Source organism: Oncorhynchus mykiss, chromosome 13 (genome assembly GCF_057628025.1).
Source record: "Oncorhynchus mykiss isolate SJ-2025 chromosome 13, ASM5762802v1, whole genome shotgun sequence".
NCBI lineage: Eukaryota > Metazoa > Chordata > Actinopteri > Salmoniformes > Salmonidae > Oncorhynchus > Oncorhynchus mykiss.
This window is the reverse complement of record NC_143034.1, coordinates 65,346,511-65,361,672: the sequence shown is the minus strand read 5'-3', so window position 1 is coordinate 65,361,672 and position 15,162 is coordinate 65,346,511. Positions and strand designations below refer to the sequence as shown.

The 15,162-nt window shown below is 46.0% G+C and overlaps 1 protein-coding gene across 1 annotated transcript in view; it reads left to right on the top strand.

Annotated features, from left to right (window-relative positions):
- LOC110486894 (transducin beta-like protein 3) overlaps positions 1-15,162 on the top strand; it is a 32,086-nt gene that overhangs the window by 8,747 nt on the left and 8,177 nt on the right. The window contains exons 12-18 of the mRNA XM_036941604.2: positions 1,922-1,980; positions 2,464-2,570; positions 2,755-2,890; positions 5,188-5,430; positions 6,537-6,607; positions 9,090-9,246; positions 12,994-13,052. Of these exons, the coding sequence (XP_036797499.1) occupies positions 1,922-1,980; positions 2,464-2,570; positions 2,755-2,890; positions 5,188-5,430; positions 6,537-6,607; positions 9,090-9,246; positions 12,994-13,052 (832 nt within the window). The remainder of the gene's footprint in view (positions 1-1,921; positions 1,981-2,463; positions 2,571-2,754; positions 2,891-5,187; positions 5,431-6,536; positions 6,608-9,089; positions 9,247-12,993; positions 13,053-15,162) is intronic.

Sequence of the window (15,162 nt, the reverse complement as noted above, 5' to 3'; positions counted from 1 at the left end):
AGAATATCTACACCCTGCAGTGGGTCTGTAGAATATCTACACCCTGCAGTGGGTCTGTAGAATATCTCCACCCTGCAGTGGGTCTGTAGAATATCTCCACCCTGAAGTGGGTCTGTAGAATATCTCCACCCTGAAGTGGGTCTGTAGAATATCTCCACCCTGCAGCGGGTCTGTAGAATATCTCCACCCTGAAGTGGGTCTGTAGAATATCTCCACCATGCAGCGGGTCTGTAGAATATCTCCACCCTGAAGTGGGTCTGTAGAATATCTCCACCCTGCAGCCGGTCTGTAGAATATCTCCACCCTGCAGTGGGTCTGTAGAATATCTCCACCCTGCAGCCGGTCTGTAGAATATCTCCACCCTGCAGTGGGTCTGTAGAATATCTCCACCCTGCAGTGGGTCTGTAGAATATCTCCACCCTGAAGTGGGTCTGTAGAATATCTCCACCCTGCAGTGGGTCTGTAGAATATCTCCACCCTGAAGTGGGTCTGTAGAATATCTCCACCCTGCAGTGGGTCTGTAGAATATCTCCACCCTGAAGTGGGTCTGTAGAATATCTCCACCCTGAAGTGGGTCTGTAGAATATCTCCACCATGCAGCGGGTCTGTAGAATATCTCCACCCTGCAGCCGGTCTGTAGAATATCTCCACCCTGCAGAGGGTCTGTAGAATATCTACACCCTGCAGTGGGTCTGTAGAATATCTCCACCCTGCAGTGGGTCTGTAGAATATCTCCACCCTGCAGTGGGTCTGTAGAATATCTACACCCTGCAGTGGGTCTGTAGAATATCTCCACCCTGCAGTGGGTCTGTAGAATATCTCCACCCTGCAGCCGGTCTGTAGAATATCTCCACCCTGAAGTGGGTCTGTAGAATATCTCCACCCTGCAGCCGGTCTGTAGAATATCTCCACCCTGAAGTGGGTCTGTAGAATATCTCCACCCTGCAGTGGGTCTGTAGAATATCTCCACCCTGCAGTGGGTCTGTAGAATATCTCCACCCTGGAGTGGGTCTGTAGAATATCTCCACCCTGCAGTGGGTCTGTAGAATATCTCCACCCTGCAGTGGGTCTGTAGAATATCTCCACCCTGCAGTGGGTCTGTAGAATATCTCCACCCTGAAGTGGGTCTGTAGAATATCTCCACCCTGAAGAGGGTCTGTAGAATATCTCCACCCTGCAGTGGGTCTGTAGAATATCTCCACCCTGCAGAGGGTCTGTAGAATATCTCCACCCTGCAGTGGGTCTGTAGAATATCTCCACCCTGAAGTGGGTCTGTAGAATATCTACACCCTGCAGCCGGTCTGTAGAATATCTACACCCTGCAGCGGGTCTGTAGAATATCTCCACCCTGCAGTGGGTCTGTAGAATATCTCCACCCTGAAGTGGGTCTGTAGAATATCTCCACCCTGAAGTGGGTCTGTAGAATATCTGCAGCCGGTCTGTAGAATATCTGCAGCCGGTCTGTAGAATATCTGCAGCCGGTCTGTAGAATATCTGCAGCCGGTCTGTAGAATATCTGCAGCCGGTCTGTAGAATATCTGCAGCCGGTCTGTAGAATATCTGCAGCCGGTCTGTAGAATATCTACACCCTGCAGCCGGTCTGTAGAATATCTGCACCCTGCAGCCGGTCTGTAGAATATCTGCACCCTGCAAGCATGTAACATATACAGTATGTAAACCATGGAAGTCTTTCTAAACCATGGCGATTGGAGGGATTCTAATTCAATTGTAGTTGTGAAGGTATTTACAAGATGCTTAAGAAGCCTGATAAACTGAGCAGTCAGACACAGTTTCTGCCATTCAGGATTAGAGACCGTGATAGCTTGGTAACTGGTCGGTCTGGTTTGACTGACGTTGAGTTGCTCTTTTATCACCTGGCTCGACCTTTCAGAAGGGTTGACCTTTCCTTTCTCCTCCACAGATACCGTCCTGTCACTCGACGTGTTCAAGAAAGGGTCCCTGTTTGTGAGCTGTGCAAAGGTGAGGCTACAGCTTGACGGTTTCCTTGTTTCATCAGGAATGTTCACCATTCCTCATTTACGAATGGAATCCTCTCCTCAACCTTTCGTCAACATGAGTTAACCACAGAGTTGGATGAAATCCACACTTACACAAACACCTTCATGCATACCTACACACACACCCTACTAACCAGTATCATATAATCAATACTATTGAACCCTAGCCTGGTCCCAGATCTGTTTGTGCCGTTTTGCCAACTCCAATGGTCATAGTTATGCCAAATGTGACAATGACCTCTGCAGATGATGTATGATGTTTTAATTTCTGTATAATAGTGATGGAATCAAACCACTGATGCCAGTTGGCAAAACAGCACAAACACACACATAATACACACACTCCTTCTAACCAGAGTCCCCTCTCTCTCTGTACAGGATAAGTCCCTCTCTCTCGCTTTCTCTCTCTCACATATAATATATTTTGTACTTTCTTTCCCCCCAGGATAAGTCAGTGCGTGTGTGGAGACAGGATCCAGACAGTGGTCAGGTGTGTTGTGTGGCCCAGGGCTGCAGCCATGCTAACGCTGTGGGCTCCATCACCTGCTCCAGGTAAACCACTACACACCAGGGTCTCCTCAGTTCTGACCCTGGAGGCCCACAGTGGATGCACGTTTCTCCTGTATTGGGAATGCCAATATCCAATGTGTTAATCATCCATACACTCATGCTTGTGCACATTCTAATTCTTCATTCTTATCCTACATCGGTCTTTCTCTCTCTCTCTCTCTTTCAGGATGAAGGAGTCGTTTGTGGTGTCTGGTAGTCAGGACTGCACCATCAAGGTGTGGGATCTCCCAGAGACCATCCCGGAAACAGACGGAGACATGTTCCAGCTGACCGCCCGGGTCACAGAGAAGGCACACGACAAAGTATGACGCGCGCGCGCACACACATACATTCAAGCATTATACATACAGTTGAAGACGGAAGTTTACATACACCTTCGCCTAATACATTTAAACTCAGTTTTTCACAATTCCTGACATTCATACCTAGTAAAAATGTCCTGTCTTAGGTCAGATAGGATCACCACTTTATTTTAAGAATGTGAAATGTCAGAATAATAGTAGAGTGATTTATTTGAGCTTTTATTTCTTTCATCACATTCCCAGTGGGTCAGAAGTTTACATGCTACCAAATACTAATTGAGTGTATTGCCTTTAAATTGTTTAACTTGGGTCAGATGTTTCGGGTAGCCTTCCACAAGCTTCCTACAATAAGTTGGGTGAATGTTGGCCCATTCCTCCTGACAGAGCTGGTGTAACTGAATCATGTTTGTAGGCCTCCTTGGTCGCATACGCTTTTTCAGTTCTGCCCACAAATTGTCTATAGTATTGAGGTCAGGGCTTTGTGATGGCCACTCCAATACTTTGACTTTGTTGTCTTTTAAGCCATTTTGCCACAACTTTGGAAGTATGTTTGGGGTCATTGTCCATTTGGAAGACCCATTTGCAACCAAGCTTTAACTTTCTGACTGATGTCTTGAGATGCTGCTTCAATATATCCACATCATTTCCCTCCCTCATGATGCCATCTATTTTGTGAAGTGCACCAGTCCCTCCTGCAACAAAGCACCCCCACAGCATGATGCTGCCACCCCCGTGCTTCACGGTTGGGATGGTGTTCTTCGGCTTGCAAGCCTCCCCCATTTTCCTCCAAACATAACAATGGTCATTATGGCTAAACAGTTCTATTTTTGTTTCATCAGACCAGAGGACGTTTCTCCAAAAAGTACGATGTTTGTCCCATGTGCAGTTGCAAACCGTAGTCTGGCTTTTTTATGGTGGTTTTGGAGCAGTGGCTTCTTCCTTGCTGAGCGGCCTTTCAGGTTATGTCGATATAGGACTAATTTGACTGTGGAGATAGATACTTTTGTACCTGTTTCCTCCAGCATCTTCACAAGCTCCTTTGCCGTTGTTCTGGGATTGATTTGCACTTTTCGCACCAAAGAACATTCATCTCTAGGAGACAGAACGCGTCTCATTCCTGATCAGTATGATGGCTGCGTGGTCCCATGGTGTTTATACTTGCGTACTATTGTTTGTACAGATGAATGTGGTACCTTCAGGCTTTTGGAAATTGCTCCCAAGGATGAACCAGACTTGTGGAGCTCTACCATTTTTTTCTGAGGTCTAGGCTGATTTCTTATGATCTTCTCATAATGTCAATCAAAGAGGCACTGAGTTTGAAGATAGGCCTTAAAATACATCCACAGGTACACCTCCAATTGACTCAAATTATGTCAATTAGCCTATCAGAAGCTTCTAAAGCCATGACATAATTTTCTGGAATTGTCTAAGCTGTTTAAAGACATCCACAGGTAAACTTCTGACCCACTGGAATTGGGATACAGTGAAATAATCTGTCTAAACAATTGTTGGAAAAATTACTTGTGTCATGCACAAAGTTGATGTCCTAACCGACTTGCCAAAACTATAGTTTGTTGACAATACATTTGTGGAGTGGTTGAAAAACAAGTTTTAATGACTCCAACCTAAGTATATGTAAACTTCCGACTTCAACTGTACACACATACATACATACATACATACATACATGCATTCAAGCATGTACACAAGGACATATACCTGTACAGACAAATACCAACCCGCACAAACACAAGGACACACAAGCATGTACACACACTAACGCGTGTCTAGAAGCACGTCCACAGGTGCACCATACTGGTCGGTAAACAGACAGATACGCTGTAGTGAGAAGACTGTTTGTCTGGTGACTCAGGTGCTTGATTTGTTCACTGTGATGGGAATATAAGGCTTTCCTCATAAGGATGTCAAAGTCCCCTGTTGTGGGCTCCTTTGTCTGTATGAACTATTGTTGTCATACAAATGCACTCACAACACAGATGGTTTGAGGTTTCTATGTATAACGTGGGTGCCTGTTCTGTGAAATGTATACTTGAGAAGGAAGTAAGGACTATGTGTTTGGTGGGTCTTGTTCCTCCCTGTCTCTCACCCTCCTATTCCCCATCCTCTCCCCCTGCCCACCCCCTTCCTCTCCAACCCCTCTCTACTTCTTTTAACCCCACTTTCTATTTGTCATCTGTCACTTTGTAATTTCACCTTTGTTTTCATCTCTGCTCTGTCCCACTGACCCCATAACCTTCCATCTCTCTCTCATTCTGTCTCTCCCCCTCCCGCCCCAGGATGTGAACAGCGTGGCAGTGTCCCCCAACGACAAGCTCTTGGTGTCTGGTTCCCAGGACCGCCTGGCCAAGCTCTGGTCCCTGGGGGCCCCCGGGGCTGACCTGGCCCTCCTGGGGGTGTTCCGGGGCCACCGCCGGGGGGTCTGGTGTGTCCAGTTCTCTCCCATGGACCAGGTGCTGGCATCCTCCTCAGCCGACGGCTCCGTCAAGCTCTGGAGCCTCCAGGACTTCAGCTGCCTCAAGGTGGGTTAGGGGTGGTGAGGGTGGAGGTAGCGGTGTGCGTGTATGATTGCTAGTTTGCGTGTATGATTGCTGGTTTGCGTGTATGATTGCTAGTTTGCGTGTATGATTGCTAGTTTGCGTGTATGATTGCTAGTTTGCGTGTGTGTGTGTTTTTGTGACGTGTTAGTAATTATTTTATTTGTAAGAATGGACATGTTTTACGTTGCTCATCAGTTGCTCATTTCCCTCGTACAGTAGGTATGAGATAATTATCCCCATTTTAGTTCCTCCATTACCTTGGCACTCCCGAACACTCGTCAAACCATTTAAAACCAAATGAAATATGTATTGAATGTTAGTTGTGAGTGATCGTGACAATTGTTAGTCGATGACGTTATCACTACATAGTAGTTTTATGCACTAATATAATGGCTCATGGAGGGAGGTTGTGTTCAACTTGTGGCTCCCTCCCACGATATCCTTTCTGCCCTTTGTGGGTGACACATTCTTTGAACAGTCATGGTCTCCTGTATGGAACTGTTCTGGAACACAGGAACAACAGAACCTGATGAAATGACGTGCCTTGGTTTGTTATGTACAGTATCCTCAAATGTTATCTAAAACAACCGTTAGTCTTTTTAATTAACCTCTCACCGGAAATCCAATATAGCCTTTTGCTCTGTCACAAATGAATGGCCTCAAAGTTCGCAGGTTGACGTTTATTGTCATCAGTCTTGTCCTGGAGGCAGAACAGAGTGATTTCCGCTAGATGGGCCAGCGGTAAAAGTAAAAATTGGCTATATTGTAAAAAGGTTAGGTTTAAAATCTGATTTGTCTGTGGCGGTGCCAGCTAGTGACTACCCCGCAGAGCTGCCCAGTACATGAGTCATCACAATAAATGCCAACCTCCTCAAAGTGCACGTGTGGCGTGGGCCCGTATTCATGGTGCTGATCTGGGATCAGGTTTGCCTTTTAGATCGTAATGAATAAGATATGGACAGTGAGGATCTTAGATCAGCACTCCTACTCACTGACACATTTTGAATACGTGCCCTGGTGGAAGCAATTTAAGTTATATCTGGGCATTCTCTGACGGTGAAACTGGTGTGACATGTTGTGTCTTGTAGACATTTGAAGGCCACGATGCCTCTGTGCTGAAGCTCATCTTTGTGAGCAGAGGGACTCAGCTTCTCACAAGGTACGACACACACTATTTTGTGTTTTTTATCCTTCCATAATTCTCATGGTAGCATGCCAATATCACATCCCAAGTGTTGGTTATACTGTTTTTTCCCTTAAACCACATCTCTCTTCCCTCCTCTCTGTCTCTCTCTCTCTTCCCTCCTCTCTGTCTCTCTCTCTCTTCCCTCCTCTCTCTCTCTCTCTCTCTCTCTTCCCTCCTCTCTGTCTCTCTCTCTCTTCCCTCCTCTCTGTCTCTCTCTCTCTTCCCTCCTCTCTCTCTCTCTTCCCTCCTCTCTCTCTCTCTTCCCTCCTCTCTCTCTCTCTTCCCTCCTCTCTCTCTCTCTTCCCTCCTCTCTCTCTCTCTTCCCTCCTCTCTCTCTCTCTTCCCTCCTCTCTCTCTCTCTTCCCTCCTCTCTCTCTCTCTTCCCTCCTCTCTCTCTCTCTTCCCTCCTCTCTCTCTCTCTTCCCTCCTCTCTGTCTCTCTCTCTCTCTTCCCTCCTCTCTGTCTCTCTCTCTCTCTTCCCTCCTCTCTGTCTCTCTCTCTCTCTCTTCCCTCCTCTCTGTCTCTCTCTCTCTCTCTTCCCTCCTCTCTGTCTCTCTCTCTCTCTTCCCTCCTCTCTGTCTCTGTCTCTCTCTCTCTCTCTTCCCTCCTATCTGTCTCTCTCTCTCTCTCTCTCTGTCTCTCTCTCTCTCTGTCTCTCTCTCTCTCTCTTCCCTCCTCTCTGTCTCTCTCTCTCTTCCCTCCTCTCTGTCTCTCTCTCTCTTCCCTCCTCTCTGTCTCTCTCTCTCTTCCCTCCTCTCTGTCTCTCTCTCTCTTCCCTCCTCCCTGTTTCTCTCTCTCTTCCCTCCTCTCTGTCTCTCTTCCCTCCTCTCTGTCTCTTTTCCCCCCTCTCTGTCTCTCTCTCTCTTCCCTCCTTTCTGTCTCTCTCTCTCTCTTCCCTCCTCTCTCTCTCTCTCTTCCCTCCTCTCTCTCTCTCTCTTCCCTCCTCTCTCTCTCTCTCTCTCTCTCCCCTCCTCTCTGTCTCTCTTCCCTCCTCTGTCTCTCTCTCTCTCTTCCCTCCTCTCTCTCTCTCTCTCTCTTCCCTCCTCTCTGTCTCTCCCCCTCCTCTCTGTCTCTGTCTCTCTTCCCTCCTCTCTGTCTCTCTCTCTCTTCCCTCCTCTCTGTCTCTGTCTCTCTTCCCTCCTCTCTCTCTCTCTTCCCTCCTCTCTCTCTCTCTCTCTTCCCTCCTCTCTCTTCCCTCCTCTCTCTCTCTCTTCCCTCCTCTCTCTCTCTCTTCCCTCCTCTCTCTCTCTTCCCTCCTCTCTCTCTCTTCCCTCCTCTCTCTCTCTTCCCTCCTCTCTCTCTCTTCCCTCCTCTCTCTCTCTTCCCTCCTCTCTCTCTCTTCCCTCCTCTCTGTCTCTCTCTCTCTTCCCCCCCTCTCTGTCTCCCCTCCTCTCCATCTCTCTTCCCTCCTCTGTCTCTCTCTTCCCTCCTCTCTCTCTCTCTCTCTCTCTTCCCTCCTCTCTGTCTCTCTCTCTCTTCCCCCTCTGTCTCTCTCTCTCTCTCTTCCCTCCCCTCTGTCTCTCTCTCTCTCTCTTCCCTCCTCCCTGTCTCTCTCTCTCTTCCCTCCTCCCTGTCTCTCTCCCTCTTCCCTCCTCCCTGTCTCTCTCTCTCTTCCCTCCTCTCTGTCTCTCTCTCTCTTCCCTCCTCTCTGTCTCTCTCTCTCTTCCCTCCTCTCTGTCTCTCTCTCTCTTCCCTCCTCTCTGTCTCTCTCTCTCTTCCCTCCTCTCTGTCTCTCTCTCTCTTCCCTCCTCTCTGTCTCTCTCTCTCTTCCCTCCTCTCTCTCTCTCTTCCCTCCTCTCTCTCTCTTCCCTCCTCTCTGTCTCTCTCTCTTCCCTCCTCTCTGTCTCTCTCTCTCTTCCCTCCTCTCTGTCTCTCTCTCTCTTCCCTCCTCTCTCTCTCTTCCCTCCTCTCTCTCTCTTCCCTCCTCTCTCTCTCTCTTCCCCCCTCTCTGTCTCCCCTCCTCTCTCTCTCTCTTCCCTCCTCTCTGTCTCTCTCTCTCTCTTCCCTCCTCTCTCTCTCTCTCTTCCCTCCTCTCTCTCTCTCTCTCTCTTCCCTCCTCTCTGTCTCTCTCTCTCTTCCCTCTGTCTCTCTCTCTCTTCCCTCTGTCTCTCTCTCTCTCTCTTCCCTCCTCTCTGTCTCTCTCTCTCTTCCCTCCTCTCTGTCTCTCTCTCTCTCTTCCCTCCTCTGTCTCTCTCTCTCTTCCCTCCTCTCTGTCTCTATCTCTCTTCCCTCCTCTCTGTCTCTCTCTCTTCCCTCCTCTCTCTCTCTCTTCCCTCCTCTCTCTCTCTCTTCCCTCCCCTCTCTCTCTCTTCCCTCCTCTCTCTCTCTCTTCCCTCTCTCTCTCTCTTCCCTCCTCTCTCTCTCTCTCTCTCTCTCTTCCCTCCTCTCTCTCTCTCTCTCTTCCCTCCTCTCTCTCTCTCTCTCTCTTCCCTCCTCTCTGTCTCTCTTTCTCCAGTGGGTCAGATGGGCTGGTCAAGCTGTGGACCATCAAGACCAACGAGTGTGTAAAGACGCTGGATGCCCACCAGGACAAGGTGTGGGGTCTCCACGCCACCAGGAAGGACGACCGTGTTGTCACCGCCTCGGCCGACTCCAACATCACTGTGTGGACGGTTAGTACTGGCCCTTGAGTTTGAATAATTAGAAATGCATGTAAAGCTCGTCCAGTTGGAAACCACGTTATGACCTGGTTAATATAGTACATATACTGTAAGTCAATTAATCCACCAACCAACCAGTCAGTCAGTCAAATCTATTTCAAAAGCCCTTTTTTCATCAGCAGTTGTTACAAAGTGCTTCAAAGTCTAGATAGGTAGATCCATGAGGGACAAGGCCTTAGAATGAGACGTATCTGCCTGGGGTAGATCCATGAGGGACAAGGCCTTAGAATGAGACGTATCTGCCTGGGGTAGATCCATGAGGGACAAGGCCTTAGAATGAGACGTATCTGCCTATACCGACACCATAGAAATATAATTACTAGAAATGCTATTAGTCAGACTCTAACCTGTAAATTAGTAGATAACCAGCTGTATTGCCCCTATAAAAACCTGTGATAGGAGCATTGCCAGCTCCATTTCCTGTGTCCTGGCTGAGTCCGACAAGGTTCACACAAGGTGCTTAAAGTACATGAATTTGGCACTCTGAAATTGAAGTACTGGAATACCTTGAAAATATGACATATTGGAAAAATGTATTGGTCTTGCAAATTAATTTCCAGGCAGACTACCGAGTTTTATTTCCATACGTGTCTCGTGCTCTGGTTGCCAGGTGAGCTCTGTCATTACACCCACACTGGGCCAGTAACCGAAAGGTTGCAAGATCGAATCTCCGAGCTGACATGGTTCAACTCTGTTAGCCCCTGAACAAGGCAGTTAACCCACTGTTCCTAGGCCGTCATTGAAAATAAGAATTTGTTCTTAACTGACTTGCCTAGTTAAATAAAGGTAAAATGAACACTGCCACTTAGCCAGGCAGGTACAGAGCTGACTGATTAGACGCCACCAAACGTCACATAGCTAAAATGCCAGGCAAAAGTCGATTCAACCCTGCCTGGCAAGATATTGACTGGGTTTTGCCAGATCCAACCAGGGATCCAAACACTGTTTACGCACCTTTTCATTTGTGAAATAGCGTTTGATAACCTTTTTAAAAAATGTCATTATCGGGAGAACGACTGGAATCATGAATGATGCATTATGCTCGTTATGTTCGCCTGCTCCCCCAGATTTGCCTTGTTAGCAGTGCATTCATTCACTACTCTGTCCAACGGGAAACACTACCCACGACATAGCATGGGCTGAGAGGTGAAATCAACTACCTCAGCCCAGACCTACAGTGGCACGTAGCGGAGAGACTGCTGACAGTGGAAATTATTTTATCATCCCTCAACTCCTGCCGTGTCAACAGACACCTGCCAAACAACCCCTCGCTGCCTCTCAGAGAATGAGTGTACAACTGGTAAATAGTCACTGATACTTCAGTCAGATGTCTAGCCTGCTATGTAGCGCAAGGGCTCTGGTTATTAGCCAGGTAGCTAGCTGGCTAGAAGGATGAAGTTAGAAGCTAATGTTGAACAGAGCCTGACCCCCAGCAGGAGTAGTTGACTGAAATGAACCTAGCTATAATCAAAAGATTGGCTACTATAAGTTCTCATAACAAAATAAATGTTCTTTGTAGTGAGACGGTGGTGAGTCAGGCTGTAATGAAGGAGGAAGAGGAGATGCACAGAGAGAGGAAGCATTGAAGCCAGCAGGGAGTGAAGTGGTTCCCTGAGAGAGTCTTTAATCTTATCAAACACTAACCTTCACTTCAGTCTATGTCATGGAAAGAGCTCATACCATTGCATTACTTCCTGTTAACCTCAGTGAGTACCATGTCATTTCCGGGTATAACTCCCCTAGGCATTGGTGACAGGTTTCATGATGATGATTTGGAAGCATTGCCACCCAGCTGACCTCATGGCTGTGGTTATTCTACAGAAATTGAATGTCATTTCCGGGTATAACTCCCCTAGGCATTGGTGACAGGTTTCATGATGATGATTTGGAAGCATTGCTGACCTCATGGCTGTGGTTATTCTACAGAAATTGTACCTTAAGGAAACATCAACTGAAAAGCTGATGTGGTAATGAGTGTGTCCTGTATCATGTGCTGTATGTTACCACCACTTCATCTGATTCCTTGATGTTTAGGAGAAGACAACTCCTATTGTCATAGTAACTCCAGACGTGACCGCTATCTCTGTGCAGATGATGTCTGCCAGGATGCAGTGGTAAATAAAGGTCTTCATGTGGTCTATATAACACCTCCATCTGCCAGGATGCAGTGGTAAATAAAGGTCTTCATGCGGTCTGTATAACACCTCCATCTGCCAGGATGCAGTGGTAAATAAAGGTCTTCATGCGGTCTGTATAACGCCTCCATCTGCCAGGATGCAGTGGTAAATAAAGGTCTTCATGCGGTCTATATAACGCCTCCATCTGCCAGGATGCAGTGGTAAATAAAGGTCTTCATGCGGTCTGTATAACGCCTCCATCTGCCAGGATGCAGTGGTAAATAAAGGTCTTCATGTGGTCTATATAACACCTCCATCTGCCAGGATGCAGTGGTAAATAAAGGTCTATATAACACCTCCATCTGCCAGGATGCAGTGGTAAATAAAGGTCTTCATGCGGTCTGTATAACACCTCCATCTGCCAGGATGCAGTGGTAAATAAAGGTCTATATAACACCTCCATCTGCCAGGATGCAGTGGTAAATAAAGGTCTTCATGCGGTCTGTATAACACCTCCATCTGCCAGGATGCAGTGGTAAATAAAGGTCTTCATGCGGTCTATATAACACATCCATCTGCCAGGATGCAGTGGTAAATAAAGGTCTTCATGCGGTCTATATAACACCTCCATCTGCCAGGATGCAGTGGTAAATAAAGGTCTTCATGTGGTCTATATAACACCTCCATCTGCCAGGATGCAGTGGTAAATAAAGGTCTTCATGCGGTCTATATAACACCTCCATCTGCCAGGATGCAGTGGTAAATAAAGGTCTTCATGCGGTCTGTATAACACCTCCATATGCCAGGATGCAGTGGTAAATAAAGGTCTTCATGCGGTCTGTATAACGCCTCCATCTGCCAGGATGCAGTGGTAAATAAAGGTCTTCATGCGGTCTGTATAACGCCTCCATCTGCCAGGATGCAGTGGTAAATAAAGGTCTTCATGCGGTTTATATAACACCTCCATCTGCCAGGATGCAGTGGTAAATAAAGGTCTTCATGTGGTCTATATAACACCTCCATCTGCCAGGATGCAGTGGTAAATAAAGGTCTTCATGCGGTCTGTATAACACCTCCATCTGCCAGGATGCAGTGGTAAATACTAGTCATGGAGATGGTCACCCATCCTCTTGTATGCTGCATACCTGCCTGTATTATGAAAGATGGGAACTCAGCCTGTTACATAAGTGTTCCTCGAAGCTAATGAAACCAGGCAACGCCTCGTGTGCCACTTCATGCCAAGAACGATTCAGAAATGACACCAGAATGGAATTTGAACTTGGCCGTGATATCCATTGCGTTTCAGATCTTTATGAAAAGGATTAATGAAAGGTGTGAATACTGAGTTAATGTAAATTGCTTAGTGAGTGTCTTGGTACTCTAACTATTCCAACTATTGTCACACCCATCCTAGGTCTTCTAGTGATTCAGGTTAAGTTTTAAACTAGATGCTATATGTCTTTAAAACTGGGGGTATATTTGTAGGGCAAATCTAGAACTGTTACTTAGCCAGACAGTTATGTTGTTGTATAAATTGAATGAGTGAGATGATAAATGTATTGTGTGTGCCTTTCCCCTGTAGGATGTGACCGAGGTGGAGCAGGCAGAGGAGCAGGCGAAGCAGGAAGACCAGATACTCAAGTGAGTTCACCTTCGATACAGATATCAACTGGGCATTAAACATCCTTTGATACAGATATCAACTGGGCATTAAACATCCTTTGATACAGATATCAACTGGGCATTAAAACATCCTTCACCTTTGATACAGATATCAACTGGGCATTAAAACATCCTTCACCTTTGATACAGATATCAACTGGGCATTAAAACATCCTTCACCTTCGATACAGATATCAACTGGGCATTAAAACATCCTTCACCTTCAATACAGATATCAACTGGGCATTAAAACATCCTTCACCTTCAATACAGATATCAACTGGGCATTAAAACATCCTTCACCTTCAATACAGATATCAACTGGGCATTAAAACATCCTTCACCTTTGATACAGATATCAACTGGGCATTAAAACATCCTTCACCTTCAATACAGATATCAACTGGGCATTAAAACATCCTTCACCTTCGATACAGATATCAACTGGGCATTAAAACATCCTTCACCTTCGATACAGATATCAACTGGGCATTAAAACATCCTTCACCTTCAATACAGATATCAACTGGGCATTAAAACATCCTTCGCCTTCAATACAGATATCAACTGGGCATTAAAACATCCTTCACCTTCAATACAGATATCAACTGGGCATTAAAACATCCTTTAGTACAGATATCAACTGGGCATTAAAACATCCTTTAGTACAGATATCAACTGGGCATTAAAACATCCTTTAGTACAGATATCAACTGGGCATTAAAACATCCTTTAGTACAGATATCAACTGGGCATTAAAACATCATTTAGTACAGATATCAACTGGGCATTAAAACATCCTTCACCTTCGATACAGATATCAACTGGGCATTAAAACATCCTTCACCTTCGATACAGATATCAACTGGGCATTAAAACATCCTTTAGTACAGATATCAACTGGGCATTAAAACATCCTTCACCTTCGATACAGATATCAACTGGGCATTAAAACATCCTTCACCTTCAATACAGATATCAACTGGGCATTAAAACATCATTTAGTACAGATATCAACTGGGCATTAAAACATCCTTCACCTTCGATACAGATATCAACTGGGCATTAAAACATCCTTCACCTTCAATACAGATATCAACTGGGCATTAAAACAACCTTTAGTACAGATGGTTCAGTTGGTTGGAGCATTGTGCTGACAGACAAAGGTTCAGGGTTTGATTTTTTATTGGGACATACAGGGCATATAGGTTTTAAATGTAGGTGGTTCAGCAAATGCACTGAAATTCCAATTGTTCAATGCTTTTCAATGAGGACAATTTGGAACTGGAATTAGGTTTACTTTCAGTGGTCAGTTTAGGGTAAGTGGTTCATTTTAGTGTCAGCAGTTCACTTTAGGGTCAGTGGTTAAACTAGGGTCATTGGTTAATTTTAATATCAGTGGTTCACTTTAGGGTCAGTGGTTAAACTAGGGTCATTGGTTTAGTTTAGGGTCATGGTTGGTGAGGGGGTTAGTATTCTGAGTTTAACCACTATGACCCATTTTCTTTCTTCCAACAGCTGATAAATATCTACAGATCAAGGGTTTGTTAGACCAATGTTTGCCCACTGCCTAACCACACTAGAGGTCAGAAGTCCAGGTGGATAACATGTCCTATTTACATACTTCTAATCTCACACACACACACACACTCACACTCACACTCACACTCACTCTCACACACACACACACGGTGGTGGAGGTCCAGACATAGAAATGTTGTCTTCCCTTTGGTCCCCCTGTTAGTGTTCCTTTTAAAAGTTACGACCTGTTGTCTGGAACCATATGTAAGGATAACCACGGGGATTGATAAGACTGTCCACCCACCACTGGTTTCTCATACACTATACACGCCGCCACTTCATCTGATTCCTTTACATTTAGCAGAAGACAGCAACTCCTATGGACTGACCTCTGTGCAGATGATGTATGATGTTTTAATTTCTGAATAATAGTGAAGGAATCAAACCACTGATGCCAGAGAGAGAAATAATATGACAATGACCATAGGAGTTGCATGCGTGTGTTTGTGCGTCTTTTCTGGGTCGTGTTTATTAGGGCACGTTAACGTTTTAAGACGTTTTGCTGTGG